General features: G+C 38.6%; 1 protein-coding gene across 1 annotated transcript; it reads right to left on the bottom strand.

Annotated features, from left to right (window-relative positions):
- Positions 1–2,141: 2,141 nt before the first annotated feature.
- Positions 2,142–9,914, bottom strand: syt4 (synaptotagmin IV). Its single transcript, XM_006802431.3, has 5 exons — positions 9,588–9,914; positions 7,030–7,646; positions 6,609–6,932; positions 3,849–3,969; positions 2,142–3,429 (listed from the first exon to the last, which is right to left on the bottom strand). Exons 1-5 carry the CDS (start codon positions 9,619–9,621, stop codon positions 3,110–3,112), a joined length of 1,416 nt encoding a protein of 471 aa, XP_006802494.2. The 5' UTR covers positions 9,622–9,914; the 3' UTR covers positions 2,142–3,109.
- Positions 9,915–20,748: the final 10,834 nt, after the last annotated feature.

The raw sequence follows: 20,748 nt of genomic DNA, 5'->3' as shown, positions 1-20,748 counted from the left end.
TCTCTCTACCTCAGGTAAAGCTACCTCACTGATAACAGGTTATATAAATAAGCCCCTTCTCTACAGTGTCAGCCACGTCTGCCATCTCTCCTCTGCTGTCATCACAATAGAGCAACCTTGAAGTGAAATGTTGCATGAGATTAAATGTCTGATCTGATGCAGACTATCTGGATAGTTTGGGACATAAACAAACAAATCACAACAGTTAAAATGTCTTATATGAGCTGTTTTGTTGACATAATGAAAGAGTATTTTGAAGATGGTACTTTTTTATTGGAGGAGCAAAACAAGGGTGGGAAAGGTATATTTGTTACAATGCTTAATATGGATTACTGCATGTAGAATAATAACTTGTTGGCAATGTTTTTGCAACTTATAATGTAATTGCTTGTCTGTAATTATGATTTTAAAAAAAAAAAGAAAGATTGACTTCAGAAATACAATGGAAATTAAACAAAAATGAAGAACGAATGGAATGAGACATGTGTTATTGGTGTTTTTGTTTAAGCTGAAAATTCAGTTAATTACAAGATTATTTTTTTCTTATCACTTCACAGTATTTTATAAAAATGCTACAATTTAAACTTTATAATTTATAGTCAACTAATCTGGTTGGAATTTCTTCCTTTCTTCAGTGGATCATAAAAAGTTTTTTTTTTCTGAGAACCGCTCTTTGTGTTCTTCACAAGTTCAAGTCATTGTTCAAGTTCTCTTGTCTATTCTCCTGCAGACATCACATCTCAGTCATTCAATGTTTCCGCCTCTTCACTGCACTACTTTGTCTTCTTGACACTCAAATATACACACCCAGGCAGCTGTCTGCAAACCCACACACGTCAGCTATTCATAAACTCATCTCACACACTCCTAAACTAACTTTAGCCGTATACTCATCTCTTTCCCCGATCACTTCTTTTAGTCATATGTCAGAATGGCCTTATGTGATCACTTTCCACACATCACTCTGCAGCAGTCAGGTGGCCTGACTCCTGTCTCAACCTCCTGTGGCCATCTATCTGCTAATTCCTTTGGTTGAAGTCAAAGTTATGAAGCCACGGTTGCTACTGGATTATGCATTTTGAATCTTCAGTCTCCATGTGTTGCTACCACCATGTTTGTTTGTTTTTGGACCCAAAAGTTACCTTATTTATATGAAGTTACTGAAGTTAGCAACTAATGTGGGCAATCTTGGCTAACTACCTGCATTGACAAACTATGCAATGCATAGATAAACATACTAGCTGAGATACTAAAATACTAGCTAGTAGCTGATTAGTCCTAAGTAAAACTAAAAAACCGGAAAGTGAGGCAAGACTTCTTGGATGAGTTGTACCATGTAGCAAGGTATTATTAATCAGATTATTAATACACACACACACACACACACACACACACACACACACACACATATATATATATATATAGCATCAGCCAATCACCTTAATTGTAACTGTATAGCTAGAAAAGCTGAAAATACGAGGATAGCATGGATTCGGTATCTTGCACAAAATAACCTTGAGCTCTTAAATAATGACAGACAGGTGTTTACAATAGAAACCAGCTACAGTGTTAGAAGCACTGAAGAAGAAGTGCAAGGGGACAGACCAACAGACACTGATGTAACTCAGTGCAAGACTACAGACTAGAGGGTGGGAGGAGAAATGGAGGAATAGCAGTTTTAAAGACTTAGATTTGCAGTTGAATTTATAATTTTATGAAAGGAAGGGAAAAAGAGGGGAGTAGCATGCTGAGGCAGCTGTCCTCTTGTTGAACCACTTAGCTGATATTAAATTCAGACATGATGACTTCATCCCCAAGCACTTAGCCACTCAGCAGTTATTACATCATCAGATTTGGAATTGAGCCGAATGATGTCATCCCTAGAGGTGGGGCAGGTGATGCGTACATCTGTGCACAGACTGTGTAATGTAGTAGAATAATTTTAAAGAAGCTTTTAGCTTATGCAGATTTTCTGTGGAGATGGTGGCTGTTGCCATAGGAAAATAATCAGAATATTTAACCTTAGTTACCTTAGTTTCTTGCATCAGACTCAACCCTTGAAATCCTTTATAGAAGTGGTGTTAATGTATTTTTAATAACACACTGACAGTGAAATAAAAAAGAAAGAAAAATCAAACTCATTTTCTTTCTCAGAACTTGCCATATTTTATAAGTACATACATTTACATTTCAGCCGTCTTTGTGCTCACAGTAAAGGGGACAAAACACAACGTAAATATTATGCGGCTCCCATCTCTTTAGCGCTAACACACACACACAAACACACACAAACTCACACAGTGGTGTCAGGACACTTTATTCGAAAGACGCGCACCCTCTCACACGTGTGTAAATGCATCCACATTACTGTCCCCAATGCAGTCAGTCAGTTCCAATCTATTCTCCAAACACCTAATTTAGGCTTTCTTGCACTTAAGAAAATGATATATGAAATACCACTTATACTTACAAAACATGTTCAACAAACCAAGAGTACAAATAAAAAAAAGATAAATAAAAACAGTCTACATCTTTATGATGAAAACATTGTCATTATAAAATAAACTTTAATAATAATCCACTTTTTTACAGCTGTGTCAGATGTGGTTCATTCTGGTTTTCATATGATGGAATATAGGTTACTATTTATAGGAGGAAGAGCTGAAGGAAGAGAAGAAGAAGAAGAAGAAGAGGAAAAGAAGAAGAGTAATAGCAACATTAAAGACATTCTGCACTGCACACGGCTACAGTGACAATTGGTTGCTTGCATGTAGATGATGCTGCATGTTTCCAGGTGATTTTCAGTGACAGTCTTTGGAATCGTTTAAAGCTTTGGGGTTCCTTTTGTCATGCCCCTGCCCTCCCACTGAACCCCAAATACTTCAAAGATAGGTGATTGAATGAATGAACGATTGAATGATGACATCACTTGAAATGAACCCCTCCTACACACATCAAAGTCCACTCCCCCCTTATTCAACCCGCCCTCATTTTAAGTCCATTGGTTACTGGCAAGCAGGATGTTGGATCCCACCCATCCTCATTCCGTCCCTCTCGTGGTTGAACCAGATCAGATATGGATGACAGGAGCCACCAACACCCCAACTTTCTAATCCTCTGACATGGCATGCCACTTGGCGATCTGGCGACGCGGGTGGTCACAGATCTCCCTCCAGTGCTCCCCGGGAGTACCTGCCGCCGATGTGCCCAGCACAAGGCGCCCAATGACGGTGTTGGGGCAGCGTGAGTTGCCCATGTCTGAGTCCATCAGCAGTAGCTCCACGCTGGTGTCCCTCAGGCCCTCTTCGGAGGGTAGATCGAAGACAAAGAGCTCATTAAACACCGGGTTAGGCGAGCTTTTCTTCACATGGGTTTTCTTCTTGCACACGCGTTTCTTTCCATGATACATGTTCACCTTGACATATGGATCTGGAGGAGAAGAACGACAAGAGTTGAGCAAGAAAAGCCACAGCGACTATCCATGCCTGCGGCAACTGCAGAGTGGCACATTATTCCTAAACCAGATCAATACAGCAATCAATAGCGCGGAAATGATGGATGTTAGTGATGAGGACAAAAGAGGCTGGCTGTGTAAACACTGTGTGTGTACGTGTGTGTGTGCTTGTCACTAAAGTGCTCTATCACATCCTGATCAGATTACTTTGGTGCGGTGGCGGTGCCATTAGTGCAACTATCACAGCATCTAAAGCAGTCTGGGATGCACAGCAGGAAGAGCAAAATGATTTTGGTTTCATCCCTTTTCCGTTATGAAGAAGAAATACATTCAAGCCTGCAGTTATATGGACATGGTTTGCATATTAAACTGGTTCAGTTGAAAGCCTGTGTACCTGTAGGTCCGTTGTTTTCAGTCTTGGGGAGGTGGCGAGCTTTGAGAACAACTACAGTCAGAGTGTTGGTGGTGGACTGGTAACACAGGGACAGCAATAACTCACCACGACCTGACGATTTCTGTGGAGAAGTGAAGAATGGATAAAGGTTAAAAAAGAAGCAAAAATTGGAAGAGCAAACAGAGCAAACATTTGTAAGTGAAACTTACACTAAAGAAACCCTAAATCCAGCCTGTCCTTTCATGTTTTCCAATTCTACTTAATAAGCAGTCATTTGTAAAGTTGTTATTCGGTTGTCAAGTTAATACATTTAAGTAGGTTAAATTAATCAGAAGAATGGATCCACTTAGTATGTATTAAAAGAATTAACACAATAGGGCGTGGTAGTTATTAAATAATGAATAAACTACAAAATTACGAGCTACAAAACGGTGTGTGGTGCTGCTGCAGCTTCCCATGCAGCAAATGGTGCCAGTCCTGACAGCTTGAGACACTGCCGGCTAAATAATCATCACCTGCTTATGTGGTAGATTTTCATATTTAACACACACAAAATGTGTCACTGAGAAGCTCCCAATCTTCTCTACAATTTGTTGCTGCTGTCACAGTTTGCTCATGCACATACACATCCACGCCCGCACCCCGTGAGAGTCGGCACCTCAGATGGTTGCGATCGCACCTTAGAGGCTCGCAGTCTCATGGTTGCCACAGCAACGAGAAGTAGCACACAGACAACTTCTGGCAATGACCTGATGTTCAGGTCTAAATCCAAAAGGATTGCCTGTTATTTTTAGTCTAATTAGTTTGTTTATTTGTGTATTAATGTATTTATTGTTTCTGTACTTCCAGAGCGAAAGCATGTTGGTGATGGCTGTGTCTCTTATTTTCTGGTGTATTGATTCTTTAAACTAACTACACACATATTACACAAAGCAGTGAGACAAAATCTATGTCACACAGACAAAGAGAGCCAGCACCCTGTAAGGCACGGGCTGCAACTTTTAAGAAACAACTGAGTGCGTCTCTCATGCTGATGTGGAGAAAATGGTTCTGTTTAATTATTGTCCCTTTGTACACTGTAAATCCATGACACAAGGCCAAAAAGCTGCGTTCTCCACCCTTTTATTTGCATATGAAATGTTTCTCATTCTGACAAGTTCAGCTGCGGCATAGCAGATAAATGAAAGAGATTAAAGATTTTCTTCAGCAAAAGAATCCAGAAATAACCTGCAAAGCAATTTCATAAATTCTAAAACTAATTTTTAGCTGATTTCACAGGTTCTTATCCCCCCTTACTATAAAGCTTTGCGAGATTTCTCTCCTCTGGGACCCAGATGAGAAATGGAATTGATGAAATACAGTTTGTCTCAGCATGGGGTGAAGAGATGAGAGATAAGAAATCTTATCCTCTTGAAGAGAGACGAGTGGAGATGGAATAAACCCTTTATACTTCACAGACTTCCATTTCCTAGCACTTCCCTAGAGTACGATATGGTACCAGAGACCATTAAAGACATTACACGTAGCTCATATTCCTTTTGAGAAACTACAAATATGCATGAACATATTCACAACTACCACACAGGGAAAGAGCTTCCATTTTAGAAGAGCACAATATCACCTCACACGTCTATAATTACACAATGAGAGATGCTCATGCATGGCCATACCATTTAATAGCAGTCTATAGAGTGGTGCTCTATACTATACCACAGACCAATGATAAGCACAAGGATATCCTTTTACTTTTATTTAATTTAGCCAAACCAGGAATCATTTAGGCTAATGCATTTAGAGGAAATGAAGACATATTGTACTCATGGGTGTCAAAATACTCAATACATTAAATGACACTTATAAACATTACTGCTGCATGTTTGTGGTCCTCACAGATGCCAGGAACAGCAAGCCTGGAGTAGAAACCTACTGACCGCCTGCCCACAGATCTATAATGATGTAGTGTTGTTATCGTCTGACCTTCGTGGAATGGGAAATGTCGCCATGATAGCCTGGTTCACAGGTTGCCATTAAAGGAAAGGTATGTAGGGAGGATGTCATGTAAAGCAGTTCCAGCTGTTAAATGCAATGAGCAGATGAAATGACTTTTTCATATTTGGCTAAAGCAGTGAAAGAAAATAACGAACCCTAAAAAAGCTGATGAAAAACGTAAATAATAAATACCAAAAGCATCCTTGTATCCAAGGCAGCTCAGTGTCAACTTGCAAATCCATATTCCTGTAACAGATCTCATCTCTCTCTCCACAGAGAGATATATACCCTCTCTGCTTTCTCCTCTGGTTTCATATAATATTAAAATCATTTCTAAACCAACTAGAGGCTGTTATGATAGTTATTCCTCTGGTATATACCAATTAAATGTTAATTTAAAACTTCTATCGAACATCGAGATCACACACACGGAATGAGATTAATCATTTTTATTAAGAGAATTTGGAATCGATAAAATGGTGGGCTTGCATTTGAATGATTTACATATTATTATATTTTAGTATTTAAATGACTTTTAAGATTATTTATTGATTAATATGGTAACAGTGGAAGTAATCAGCTTACTTTGCTGAATTTGACTAAGCTGCTCTGCTGTAATGCTTTTAGGGAGTGGTGGTGTAGACAGAGATGGTGTGATGAAAAAAAGCTGAGTCACTATCAGAGAAGTTGTAGAATTAAAACTGATCTCACTGAATGACTTTATACATGAAATACAAGACTAAGGGTTCAAACATTTGTTCCAAATCTTACCTTGACATTTCTCTTGATTATCTCTCGGCTCATGAGGACACGCCCCTCGGACAAGTCGATCCCAGACAGGGGAACAAGGGTCTCGCCGATGACTTCATCACGAGAGAACCGGTCAAAGCTCAGCACCATGAAGTGAAGGGCCAACTCTGACACACGAGCAAGTGAGATGCCGTAGAAGCTGAAGGTCTCATCAAAAGTGGGGTCTAGAGTTTTTCGCAAGACTCTGGTCTTCACCCTGTGCTTTTTTTCCGGCAGTAGGGTCAGCTTGATGTAAGGGTCAGAGGTCAGCGACTGCTCGTCAGTTGGAGTCAGACCATGGGCTTCCTAGAAAAGTGAAAACAATCAAGTATTTAAGATTGTATGTATTACAAATAAGTATTATTTTAAATGTTTTAAAAACAATCTTAAACATATACAGTACCTTGATATGAACAATGAATGCCTTCCTCTCTGGCTGGTATTCAAGGGAAAAGTGGAGGGTCCCTAGTCCAGCCTCCTTGTCTTCCCCCTGGGGCCTGTCCACAGCCGGGGTGGGTGCTTGGCTGGAGAGAGTACTGGATGGTGAAGGCAGGTCACGGCGGTCCATCACACCAGGCTGGGTGAACCCTGCATGGGGAGAAGGCAGCTCCAGATCTGGGGAGCTCCGCAGCTTCTGGTGGTGATGAAATGGTTTAGTGGTAAAGTTGCCATTCAGATCCCGTTTCTCCAGGTCCAGATGGAGAGTTGGCCTGGAGCCATTTGGGCTTGATGCCAGTTTGTCTGTGCCAGCTGCGTTCACTGGTGGCGCGGTGTGGCAGTTTCCATTGACATCTGTTTTACTGGTGTCGTTAGCTGCTGTGGTGGGAGGCGCAGCAAACTTTTTCTTGCCACTGAGGCTCTCTGGGTAAATGTCGACTCCTTTGAGCATGTGCACAAACTTGTACGGAGGTGTCTTCTGCGACTTGGTGTTTTTACGCTGGCAACAGATCCACGCAAAGGCTGACACAGTGAATACGAGGCCGAAGACACTCACCACAGCAACACCTACTGGCACTGCCACTGTGGAGGAGGAAAGAATGAAGGGAAGGACAGCGGGGGTGTGGGTGGACAGATGGAGAAAAATAATTCAGCTAAGTAAAATTAAAAATAAAAACTTAACAAACTAAGCAGCAACTGTAAAACAATTTCTATCTCACAGATTTTATTGTTCCACCGAGGCAAGTGAGTCCATTTTGTGATTCTGACTAATGCAGCTGCAGCCTTGACTCAGAGGGAGAACAACGCAATCTGTTCAACTCTGATCAAATCTCGGCATCACTGTTTTCAGATTCCAAACATGGTTACTCTTTATGAACAGGAAACAGGTGGAAAAATAATGAACTTATGGGAAAACTACACAACGTCTTTTGTGACAAAGTGATCTCTCCATAGTAGCTTTATAAAAACAGCTAAACTCAGATCCAATCATTGTCACAAAAGCATTATAAAGATCAGTGTACACTATTACAAGGAAACAGGCAGAAATGTTGATATTCAAATATTTGCAGTAAGAATTTAATACATGTGGTTTGGGCAAATCCTTATTTCAACCGTGGTTGTTTCGGCTGGGTGGTCCTTATCTTAGAAACAGTACTTAATAACGCAGATATCTTTAGTCATACTCATCAAGGGTGATGGTCACTACTATTGGGATTACTAAGGCATATTTAGGGACCTATTTCCTGTCAGTTTTCCTTTTATGGTATTGCTGGAGACAGAGATATTTACAAGTGAATGCTTCAGTTCTTTGTTTTGCAGTGCTGAGCTGTGACTCACCATCAATCAAGCTGCCTTGTCATGCTACCAGATTTAAAAGGGTTGCCTCGCAGAAGAAAATGCATACCATTTCCTGCAATTAAGCAGGCGACATAGTGGAAAAGCACTCAGATCAGCCCATAAAAAGAAGGAAGAGGTGGAAGTGGCAAGGTGGTGGTTGTGGTAATCAATCACTCTGATACTTATCTTTAAAATCTGCCTTTTCATATTGTCAACACAATCACGGCTCTGCTTTTGATAATTTGAGAATTAGTACAGTATCACTTATTCACACTTTCCTAAGACAGCCTTTGTGCTGGGGTTATTGTATAGCAAATGTGTTCTGTTAACACACAGCAAGCAATAAGAATATATAGTTCCCTTCTCACTTAACCCTAAATAATTAATATGTAATCTTCTTCTATGGGATTGGGGTGATCTAATAATATTGCAGAGATTTCCATTCATATAGTTTCTTAATATTGTAGGCTGATTTTGCTCTGTGTAATCTCTCTGTAACTGTGTAATAATCTGAAAATACAACGAAATTCGTTTTATCCACGAGTAAGCAGCATGTTCACTTCACTTTTAGATCACAGCACTTATACATATTGTTTTCTCTGCTTTTTTCATGAATATTTCAGCCCAGAAGCTCCCTGGGTGGGATGGCTTTCAAGGCAGCAACAACAGACAGATGGATGAGGCAACGGGAGGGCGGTGAGGTAGCAGCTGAACCGAGAGGAAAATAAAGAAAACAAACAGGTGCTTTCCTGGCTTTACCTGCGGTTGTAGTAACACCTAGAATACGAAAATAGTAACTTCATTATTGCACCGATTAATATCGCACTGAATAATGAGCTCCACCCTTTCCTGATAATTAGCTGTCGCCCTTTGGCCAGCTGCAAAATGGAGGAATGAAGTCCACCCAAACACGTTGTTTTTACGACACACTGCGCGAGCCATTCACTTTACACTAGTTACACGCCCTACAAAACTAGCAAACAACGAAGAAGAAAAAGAAAAAAAAGATGAAGCCGACATTTAGAAAGTCAGCTAAATTTGAAATCCTTAAATTAGCTTCTGGCCACTTCCAGCCAGTGCTAGCTAACAATTTTAGGATGAGTCACGCGGCAGCTTAGACATCCACGGTGGGGTTTTCTCGATGAAAACGATATCCGTGAAGTTTTGAGCAGGATTTGGACTCACCGAGCTGAGCTCCCTCCTCCACCATTGGAGCCATGGTCGCTATCCAAGGTGCTGAACAATGTCCGTCTGCTTCAACGCTTCAGTTTCGGCGCTGCTTTCCGTAGTAGCCGCTCCTCTGATGATATGCTCGTGCGGTTTTTCTCAGATTTTATTAATAATACAAAAGTCTTTGTAATGCTTCAATAATTAAAAAACAAACAGGATTTCCCAGAGAGAAGTATGGGGGGATGCTCTGTTCTCAGCCTGCTGCTGTTACTCCGTGATGCGTGAGTGTGTCTCTGAGGCGGCAACACCCCGTTTCTTCTCTCTCTCTCTCTCTCACTCACTCTCTCTCACTCTTCCCTTCTCTTCACTGTTCCCCAGCTCCCCCTCCCCCTCCCCCACGGTAAGGCTGAGCTCATCAGGGCTGACGCAGTAGTGACGGAGGCTGGCTGTGAAATCAGGACCCCCGGTGAAGCAGCACAACAGGGTTGCCAATTTTCCTGATTGATTGCAAGGAATTGAACACTCTCCTTGTGCGTCTTCTTCATCCGTGTGTATGTGATGTGGTTGTGTATTTGTGAGTGTGTGTGTGTATGTGTTTACATCCTTAGTCCATAAGACTGCTGTATTGTTATTGTGGTCATATCATTAATTAACATAACTGAGATGTATTTATGCAGTTATGCTTTACTCTGATGAAATCATAATTTTTAGGTAAAAGGTGATTATGTTACAGCCCTGTAGGGGCTATAGCAACCGGTATAGGAAACAACAATAATAATAGAAATAATAATAATAATAGAAACTACGAAAAACAATTGTTTTATAAAGTCTTGACCACAACAAAACTTATCCACTAGGATAATGTACGTGAAAAATACCAGACAGGTTATAGGAGCATGATGTAGGCCCTGCACTGAGGGTCACCTATGGTTGCTGAACAAATTCAGTTGCATGAGAGAAGACAGTTGACAGGAGTTGACTTCTTACAGATATGAGCAATTACTGAGCAATGGAAGTAACACTTTCATAACCTCTTAAACTAAAAAGAACAAAAGTACACAACTGCAGTACATGCACACAGCAAGTCTGCAAACTAGATGTGGTGCTTTAACAAGCAGGCATATTTAGTACAGAGGCCTATATCACAGCAGTTCATCTCAGGTGGGCTGGAATAGAATTTGCAGAGAGGCTGCCTATAGCCATCTATTATGGAGAATTGTCTTCTGTTGAAGGACCAAAGGGAAGACCAAAAGATATGATAAGATAGATAGAAAGATATTTTAACATTCTGAAACACACAGGGACCCTGAAACCTGGGAGGCACAAGAAATACAGAGATCAAATTGGTGCAATAGTTGATTGGCAAATCAACTATTGACGCTGTTGAGGACAGATGTCGACAACGCTATGTTGCTGCAAACATCATTCGGAACATAACTTCCAACTACTTGGCCAAACAATGCAACTGATGTGGAAAACTTGACTGAGTACAAGTGAGCAACTTACACTTCAGTCACGGTCTACATAAAAAAATATGGGCTCTCACTGATGATAATGATGATAATAATTCTGAATAGTGTTACTTTTACTATTTGCCATCTTCCAAACTATGTAAATTCTACAGTAACACTCAATAAAGGGTTTATAGTAATTCTACCATATATCCACATATATGTTAAAATAGGCTTACTGGCTTAATGTTTATACCTGTATCCACAAACAGGACTTGATGTGCATACACAAGATCATTTCTTCGGAAAAAGAAATATATGAACACATTTAACATTTTATACAGTCAAATTCTGACCTCTGGTGTTGATTGTAAAGAATGCATTTCTCTTAAAAATGACAGAAAAATCACTGGCAGTGTGACTTCAACTAACAGACTATCTGTGATATTAAAAGGGACACATGCTTGAGAAAACAAGATTAATCAACTTTCTGAAAAATTACAAAAATATTTTAAAGCAATAAAAATATTGCATATGTGCATTTTAAATTGTATTATATCAGTTTATTGCATAAAAATATATTGTGCAAATTTTGCCATTGCCAGTAAATTGTTATGCCATGTTGGTGGGCTTCCCTGCTGTCCCTGCAACCTGACCTCAGATAATCAGAAGAAACTGCCTTGATGATTTATTGTTTGCCTTTATTTAGATTTTAACTTTTATTGAAATGGTTGTCATACATTTTCAAACAATGTGCATCATTCATAATGCACGGCACAATGCGCCACCCCTGTTTAGTTGCATTGTATTCGTTTTTAAGAAAAAATTAGGTTATATTTAACATTGAATTTTCCTTCTTCACTGTCTGTTTGGAGTATAACCTGCATAGTTCATAATGCATGATGTGAGGTGCCGCACAGTTAAGTGGAATAATTTATTATTGAAGAATGTGATGCTTTTTGTCAGAGAGTTTTTGACATTGACTATTAAATCTCCAATTTAACTTGATACCTGAGTGGTTTTTTTACTTTTAGACTAGTTGATTGGCTAGTGCTTCTTCAGGTCAGAGAGTGAGGGCGTTTTCGCCCTTGTTCACAGAGATTTCTATACAATCAGGTCTCTCTGAAAGCACACAAGACGCCCACTGCTGGCCATGACAAGAATCCTGGTTCAAGGATCTTTAAATTGGTAAAACATTATTAGTGTTAAATGGCTCCCAAGTAAAGTCTACAAAGAAGTTTGCAGATAATACTGACCCTTTCTCTGTTTTAAAACGTTTTTCATTTTTTACACCCTCAAAAGGATTAGTCAACACTAATACACCTATTTCCTAATAAAATGAAGTTAAATGATTAACGTGAGACTTCAATAAAGCTTTTGTGGTGGGGTGTGGTCTGCAGACACACCTGCACGGCATCGGCAGATCACGCGCGCGGTGTTAAATCACGGGGAAGCAGGGTTGAGAGCAGGGACGGACTGGGACTAAAAAACAGCCCTGGACTTTGACTGGGCCCGGCCCAAAGTAATTGGCGTGTGGAAACTCGGCAACAATAATGCTTGGCATGAGTGTGACAAGACTTTAATTGTGGCTTATGCTCTCAAACCATCAAAATTATAGCAACAGTGCTGATGTTGACTAGATGTTGTATTAAAAGTATATTATGGTAGATTAACTTGAATACTCATATAGAAAGGGAGGTCTCAACATACTGCAGTCCCTCTGGCTGAACCAATACAAAACAGTTATCTGAAACACACAACACATAGTACTGTATGAGTTATGATAAATCACAAAGTAAAGAGGTTTTAGTATGCTGGTTAACTTGAATACTCACCTTACTCAATGTTGGGGGATAAGTATTTTCTTCAACAGGTCGCTTTTTTCTGCAACTCTGTCTATGACCAAGTCATTGTCAAGGGACACGAGGATGTCTTTCTCTGTAGTCATAAGCATGAATGCTTCCAGGTGTTCTCACGACTGTGTGCTTTGTCCTGATTCTTTTATATTGAGGATGAGAACAAATAAAAACTGGTCCAGATGAGTTCAGTCAAACAATGATTTTATTGAACATGTGCATGGGGAGATGTACACGGTGACATCATCAGCATAGATCTCCGCTAAAAAACGCACTTCAAATTGGTTTTGTATGTCAGGGTTCTGCCCCTTCTTGTGTCAGCAAATAATATAACATGCATTAGTTACAGTTAATGACAGTTAAACAAGTTCCCGTTATCAGCAACATTTTTGCCATACATGGCGTTTTCAACCATCTTACCCTCCAGATGTTTCCTGTTGATTTACACTTCTTATGCTTATCTTTAGCCCATCCTGTCCTAACTGTTGCTATGCAGGCACAAAATCCAGTTACAAGCAAAAATATATCTCACCTCTGGCCTAAAACTCATCTACTGTTATTTGTGTCTGTAAGCATGCTTGCATTGACCTTTGTGCACTCTGAGCCACCTTTACACAATATATCGTCTGGACATTCACGCCAGACGAAGCTTATGACCTTAAAAGGATTGAGCGCCAACTCTTCATGAGCACATTTGCAATGTGTGTATAAAAATAACTACAACTACACATTTATTAAAAGTTTTAATAAAACTTATTCTACTTTTTATGTGTTTGAGAACAGAGAAACTTCTCTCACATGCTACCTGTGTCACAGGCAGAGTAAGGAGGTACCTGTATTCCCAGCCAAGACTATGATAAGCATCTGTGAAGAGGTTGTATTGTTTCAGAATCTGATAACAACAGACTGGGCATTCCTTACAAGATTTGCACTGTTTGTTTAGTACATCTGTGATCTCTTCTTCGTCACCATCACAGCCAACCCCTACCATCCTGACCTTGTACTCTTCACAGCTGCGTTTTGCATCGTTTCTTTCCACCGTCTTTGCCTCCTACTCCACTTCTTCTTCTCCTTGCCTGGCGGCCACAGCCAATGCAGCTGGCGTCCAACTCAGAGGTGCAGTGCTCCCCCCTAGAGTACTGGAGTGTGAAAGAGATTAGTGGGGGAAAAAAACAGGTGTTGAAAGCATGCGTGGAGAGTGGTGGCCTGGATTCTGGATTCTGGAGAATCTGTGGATTCTCCAGAATCCACAGATGCCCAGTCCGCCCCTGGTTGAGATTGTTGTTGTGGTGGTGTGACAAATGTAGAAATAAAGATGGCTCAAAACACGTATCTGTGGTCCCACTGTGCCTTATTCACACCACAGCTTTATTTTCCAATTATTCTTGAACTGGTTCCTGTTATCAAACTCAACCCTGTCGACTGATCTTAATACTCAATGTGAAATAAAAATCAGTTTAAGTTATTGAGCTTTTCTTAATTACTGCAAGACTGCAAGGTCATTTCCAGCAGTGATGTTTTAAAACAATGCATCTGTTGGTGTATTGTCTCCTGCTGTTGTTTCTCTTTCAAATTTGTTTCTTTAGAGCACTTCATCTAACATTGTGTGCAAGCCTCGATTTTTCCACTCCATGTCTTGGAGCTAGCACTGCATCAGATGGTGTGTTGCCTCTTGCTGTTCTCTTTCAGTACTTCTGCATTGCATCATCCAACATGACTCGTATGCCTTCACTATTTTTCTCTGTGACTTTGCCCTGCATTGTATTTCTTGGCCTATAACTTCCATTTTATAACGTTTGCACTGCAGCAGTTGGTGAGTTGCCTCCTGCTGTTCTTTTTCTTTTAAGCATTTGTGTATTTCTTTGGAGCATTTTATTGAACATTGTGTGCAAGCCTTGATTTTTCCTCTCCATGTCTTGGATCATGATCTGCATTTCTTGGTGTACAGCTTCCAGCTGAGATTCCATATATTGAAGTTTGTACTGCGTATGTTACTGTATTACCTCCTGCTCCTTTTTCTCTTTTAGCTTCTCTGTATTCCTTCCCAGCACTTCATCAAACATTATTTTCCTTTGCATTTATTTTTTGCCTTTTTTCTTGGCTGTTTTTTTCAGAGACATTTTAGTAGCTCAATAAAATTTTTCAATTTTTTCTTAGTCGATGTTAATTGTTAGCTGTGAGCATGAAAGCTTAAAATGGTTAACCTTAAAGTTTCTCTTGCCTACTTATGAGTTATGACAAAAGGGATGTTTGATGTAAGATTCTAATGATGTCACTAAGCTGCTGTTAAGGTGAACAATTCACATGCAAAGTAGGTAGTCACAAGACATTTTTGAATAGGGGATTTTTGTGTTTATACAATCAAGACAATCACAAGGGGAAGGCAAAACTCCCTAAGACAAAATAGGCAGCCAACTACCAAAGGAAAACAGGAAATATCTTATATGATAACTACTGAAAAAAACAAAACAAAACAAAGCAACCAACCAAAGAAACAGAAAGGCATACAAAGGGAAAACAATTGAATCTTAACACATATAATAAAATCCATAAACACTCAAGAAAAAAACCAAAAAAAACCTAAACATCACAAGAGGTAAAGGGTCAAAATACCGGAAAGGAAGCAAAAGTAAAAACCACAGTTTAACAGTAATCAAACCTAAGAGTGTGGGCTGTAATTAAAGAATTTAATTAAATGGAAAGAACTATAGTACACTGTACTGTACTGTACTGTACTAAAATAGGTCAAAAACCTGACATAATTTTGCATTCCACTTTTTAAAAGGAAAAAGCCTTTAATAATGAAGTTTAATAATAACAATAATTTCCCACTTTTACCATTTACAAATAAAGTTTATCACTTTATGTAAAAAAAATATTTTTAATTTACAAAGTCAACTACACATTTGTAATTCCTCAACTTTTAAAAAATATTTTTCCTGATTTATTGTCCATTAGTTTATGCCTATCCTTATTTTCAAATAACCCCTGAACAAAGTTTGCAGGAAGATTCTTTTGAAGATTATATTTGTCAGACAGCAGGCTGGTACATTAAAACCCTGTGCTTTTACAATTCTTAAAGCTATATTCTGTAGGACATACGTTGGATTGGTGTTTGTTCTGCATAAAATGGTAAAATATATCGAAATTAAAAATGAAATAAAATCTGTTCTGATGGTTTCTGACAGCTTCTTATTTGTTTTCGTAATGTATTGTGGTTTATGTGTTTATTGTGTGTTTATGGCTCACAATAAATTAAGGTGGTAATTTCCTGTAAAATATAACAGCAGGCTTCTGGGAATTAAAATAGCTAGACACACCCACAGACCTGGATATCCGCCTACAGGTGAGTCGTGCCAGGGAGGACGTGACACTAGAACTAAATAAAGGATTCGTCGTGTGGCGTTCCATCGTATCATTCAGTTCAGTTTGCAAATCTTCCTTATATCTGTTTTTATACTGGTTGCTCTGTTAGAGTAGTGATGGCAGCAGCAGGTTTGACCGGAAGCAACGGAGGGAATGGTGTTGCAACTACCAAAGGCTTATTTGTCATTTTCAGTCTGCTGTGTCTGGTTTGCCTGTCAAGTTCACTGATTGATGAGGAACAACTGGTAGAATAACTTTTTTGTTTGAATTAAGTCATTTTAATAAATTAATCATAACTAAGTCATCACACTCAGATTTATGATCACGTTTTTCTAAATATGTATATTTTCTTTTTGTGAGGTCATAATCAAATGCTTTATTTTGATGTTTGTTGCCATTCTGTCTGGATTTGCAGGAAGAATTAAAAGAAAACCTCCAGAAACTACAACACGAAGCAGTGAGAAGGAAGGTGAGTCTGTCAGTGTTCATGCTATGGATGAGTAATTTGGAGAGTCTGTTAATGCTAATATAAACATTTCTATTAAATAAGCAAAGCAAAACAAAATTGCCAATCAAGTATATATATAAGTAGTATAGATATATATATATATATATACACACACACACACTTTTTGTTTTTACTTTTTCTCTTTCAGGCTAGTCATAAATTAGATAGAATCTACATTCCCGAAATCTTTAATGATGTTATACACATGATGGACACTTTAACTGAAATAGTGAAGGAACCAACGAAAGATTTTCCACCGCTGCTGGATTTAATGGATGACCTAAAGACATTCATGGAAGCAGGCAAGGACTACATAGATAAAATCCTTGACAATTCAGCTGCTGAAATCAGCGACTATGAAAAGAAACTAAGTGGTGTGATGGAGCAGATAGCACACCTAGAAGTGCAAAATGAACTGTAAGTTATCAGTCATTGACTTTCTCTCATATTTTACTCACTGTATCTCTAAAACCTGTCTCAGCCTGACTTTGAAGTTCTTTTAAAGTAGCCTTGGATGTTTTTGATTCAGTGAGCAAATCTGTTTGTGAATTTGAATTTTTTATTGAATTAAATTACAAAGACCTTTATCATAAATAGGAAATCGTTTTTTTTTTTTTTTTTTATCACATCCCATGCTTGAATTGCTCATTCTATAATCCTACATATATTTTTTATTTCACTGGTAAGATATTTTATGGATTAATAGAGAAAGATCACCACACTGAATAAAAATGATAAACTGACACTAAAATTATTAGCACCCTGGACTGCTCTGTTTTTAAAAAATAAAAATGTCTCTAATATTGATTACTCTCAGGAGCGTGGTCATAAACTCTGGAAATGTGCATCAATACAAAGAGGCCGAAAAATTAAGCTTGTTTAATGTTCAGCTGCTTTTTAAACAAAGAGACACCTTGACTACTTTCCAGATAACCAGTAAATTTTTTGTTGTAAGACTCTATGAGTTCATGAATTAATAATGTTAGGTAGAAAATGCATGAGTAACATAAGAATAAACTTTAGTATACACAATATATTGTATTAGAATTACGTGTTGTTCTTTAGTCGTATCATAAAAACTACACACATAGACACACATTTCTTCACTATGGCAACAGCAAGTCCCTTACATCACAGAGCCCAGTAATACAATGTACACTCATAGTAACCCACTAAATTATCCACTCATCTAAAGACCATTCTATAATCATTTGTTCACTAATTACTGGATTTTCATCTTCTCTTAACTTGATTATAAACATTTACGGAAAAAGTTTTATCTACTGAACAAGTCATTTAATACTCTATGTACTTGGTGAAACTAGCGCACTAAACAAACACCATTCATTTGTAAGTTTTGCTATTGTACTTGCTATGTGCTTTTGTACTTTGTGTATGTGCATATTTCTATTAAACACTATCTAATAGATATTTGTGGTGCAATCATTTATTAAAGTGACTGTCAATTTACCCAGTTTTATGTTCAGTGCTGCAAATAAAGGAAAAGGCGAGTTTAGTACGTTGCTATTCCCATTACAGAACACAAGAAACAGCACACACATTAATAGCCTTATCTTTTTTTATTTGCCTTGCAAATCATCAGTGGCACCCTTAAAAAGAGAACATGCATCAAAAGGACATAAAAACACAAAAGCATTCCTTGTGCAGCTCAAAATGTGCATTCACTGCAGAATTCTCTTTGCAAGAGCTCCAATATGTAGTGACCAGGAGCATCCATTATCTGCAACCCCAGGAACTTGGTGCTGCTGAACCCCTCCACTGCGGCATTGTTGAGGAGGAGGAGTGTATGACTGTGCAGCTTCTCCTGAAGTTAGTTTACACTTCATTAACCACTGTGCAAGAAGGCCTCTGAGGCCTCTTTTCTTTGTGATCCGAAGGATACACTTGAAAAAGGAACTTTTCTCATGACTCAGGATGAAAGTACAACCTTTCAGGGCCATTAAGAGGATATGTAGCAGCCAGGTGCTGCTTATCAGAAGCACTTAATTATTTGAGAAACTGTAAGAATCTCTTACTGATGTTCGGCCAGAATGTACATTGTCATGTTTGTTGAAATCCAAAAACAGCATATGACGACTGTGTAGCACAGTAGCAGAGAGGTGATACATTTTTGTTTTTGACTTTGCAGTCATTGAGTCGACTGTGAACTGCTCATACCAAGTAATACCAGAGTCAAATGTGAGAACATATGTCTGACAGCTACAGCTTGGCTGAAGTTGGCTCATGCAACAATACAATTATCCCAAGCACAACAGCAAATCTACATCAGAATGATGGATAAAGAAAACCAGTCAAAGTCCACAGATCAATCCGCTGTGCATAAACTAACACCCCCAAGCCTCAATGACGCATCACTGTGAAGAACGTGGGGCCAAAATTACTCGATAGTGATGTGAAAGACTGATAAAGTCATACAGAAGACATAGAAGCAAAAGAATCCTCTAATTTTTTTCTGCTGTAAGACTGAGTTGGAGCCGTTAACTACTTTCTCAAGCTTTTTCTGTCATCCACTACTATCATCTATCATTAAAAGTGGATTGCTGTTGGGCCGTCTCCATAGCAACTTTTTTAAATGTCATGTTAATAACTAATCTGCCTCTATTCCCGTAAAGTGGATCAAACATTACTTCAGTGAAAATGAAAGTAAAAGGGCAGCTCACACAAGTATATAAAACATTTATAGCATGTCACCTCATTATGTTTTCAGCCCTCACTTGTACAGTACAGCAGTTCTTCCTCCATTAATCAGGTAGGCAAGATCAGTAACACTCTACAGTAAGATGGTTAATATTTAGTAGATTTTATATATTATATCAATAATTTAACAATAGGAAAAATCCATTTGATTCTTCCTTCATCAATAATCCTCTGTCATTTTTTTCTCCAGTTGATACATCTCTTTTTCCAGCAATGGCACCATCAACTTTGTCCAGAAACAGAGGAGTGACTGGCGTCAGAAACACCAACAGATTGATTTTATTCATCTTCTCTCTGCTGTCCCTGGCTTATGTTGCAAACTCACTGCAACATAAGGAACTGTTGGTAAAGGAATTCTTGCTAAAGCTGCTTTTACACTACAGCAGTTACACCTTTATGTGTCACTGCAAGTCACCATGAGCTCATTGAGGTAGGCATTTTTTTTATGTAGGGCTGAAGCAACTGAAACACTTACAACTGTTTTCTGGAAATTTCAGAAATTCAAAGAAAAACTTCGGAAAGCAGAAGAAAATGCAGCCAAAATGAAGGTAAGTCAGTGAGTTTCATGTTGATCACATGTCAGTGAAATTTGAAACAAGAAATGCATATTAGTCATATCTTTGTTGATGTTGACGTACCGCACAGTGAGCGAGCACACAATACATATACCAGTAAATTTGATCTGTGTCAGAAATGTTTCTTCATCAGGCATACAGAAAAGCAACATCCTCACAAGAACTGGATGAAAAAATGAAGCAGATTCATTCTTTTGTGGAACTAATGAAGACGTCGTCATGGTCAGAGGATTTTCCACCACTGGTGGATTTGGCAAACAGTTTGAGTCGCTTCATTGACAAAACCAAGGTTTGGTTAAAAAAGCAAGACGACAGCTTCGCTGCGACAGTAATTGAAAATGAAAAGGAACTGGAAAATCTGAAGAACGTCCTACGATTCCTAGAGGAGCAAAATGATGAACTGTAACAGTTTCTGTGTAACTTCTTTAAAAAAAAAAACAATTTAAAATATTGTGTTTACACATTGTTTTAGAATTTGGAGTAATTTTTTTATTGTTATTATTATTATTATATTTCTGGTTAATAAGGTGGTCAGAACTTGTATTTTAAACATTTTGTAACTTTATTTTGCTTTTACCGTTCCTGACCTATGGTTTGTTTTCTGTTAAGTAATAAAACCTTTACTTATTTATACACTTAAATTTCACAAGTATGAAATGTATGTACTTCACAAAAGTAGATCAAACTTAAATTAATATGTCC

Source organism: Neolamprologus brichardi, chromosome 3 (genome assembly GCF_056152115.1).
Source record: "Neolamprologus brichardi isolate AB-2024 chromosome 3, ASM5615211v1, whole genome shotgun sequence".
Lineage (NCBI taxonomy): Eukaryota > Metazoa > Chordata > Actinopteri > Cichliformes > Cichlidae > Neolamprologus > Neolamprologus brichardi.
Note: the sequence above shows the minus strand (reverse complement) of the source record. Positions and strands in the feature narration are given on the sequence as shown.

Excerpts from the sequence above, each read along its gene's own strand:
- syt4 (XM_006802431.3), bottom strand. The coding sequence starts at position 9,621 with ATGGCTCCAATGGTGGAGGAGGGAGCTCAGCTCG. Across the intron at positions 6,933-7,029 it reads CATTCATTGTTCATATCAAG|GAAGCCCATGGTCTGACTCC; the intron begins GTACTGTATATG and ends TCACTTTTCTAG. Across the intron at positions 3,430-3,848 it reads TGAAAACAACGGACCTACAG|ATCCATATGTCAAGGTGAAC; the intron begins GTACACAGGCTT and ends CTTCTCCTCCAG.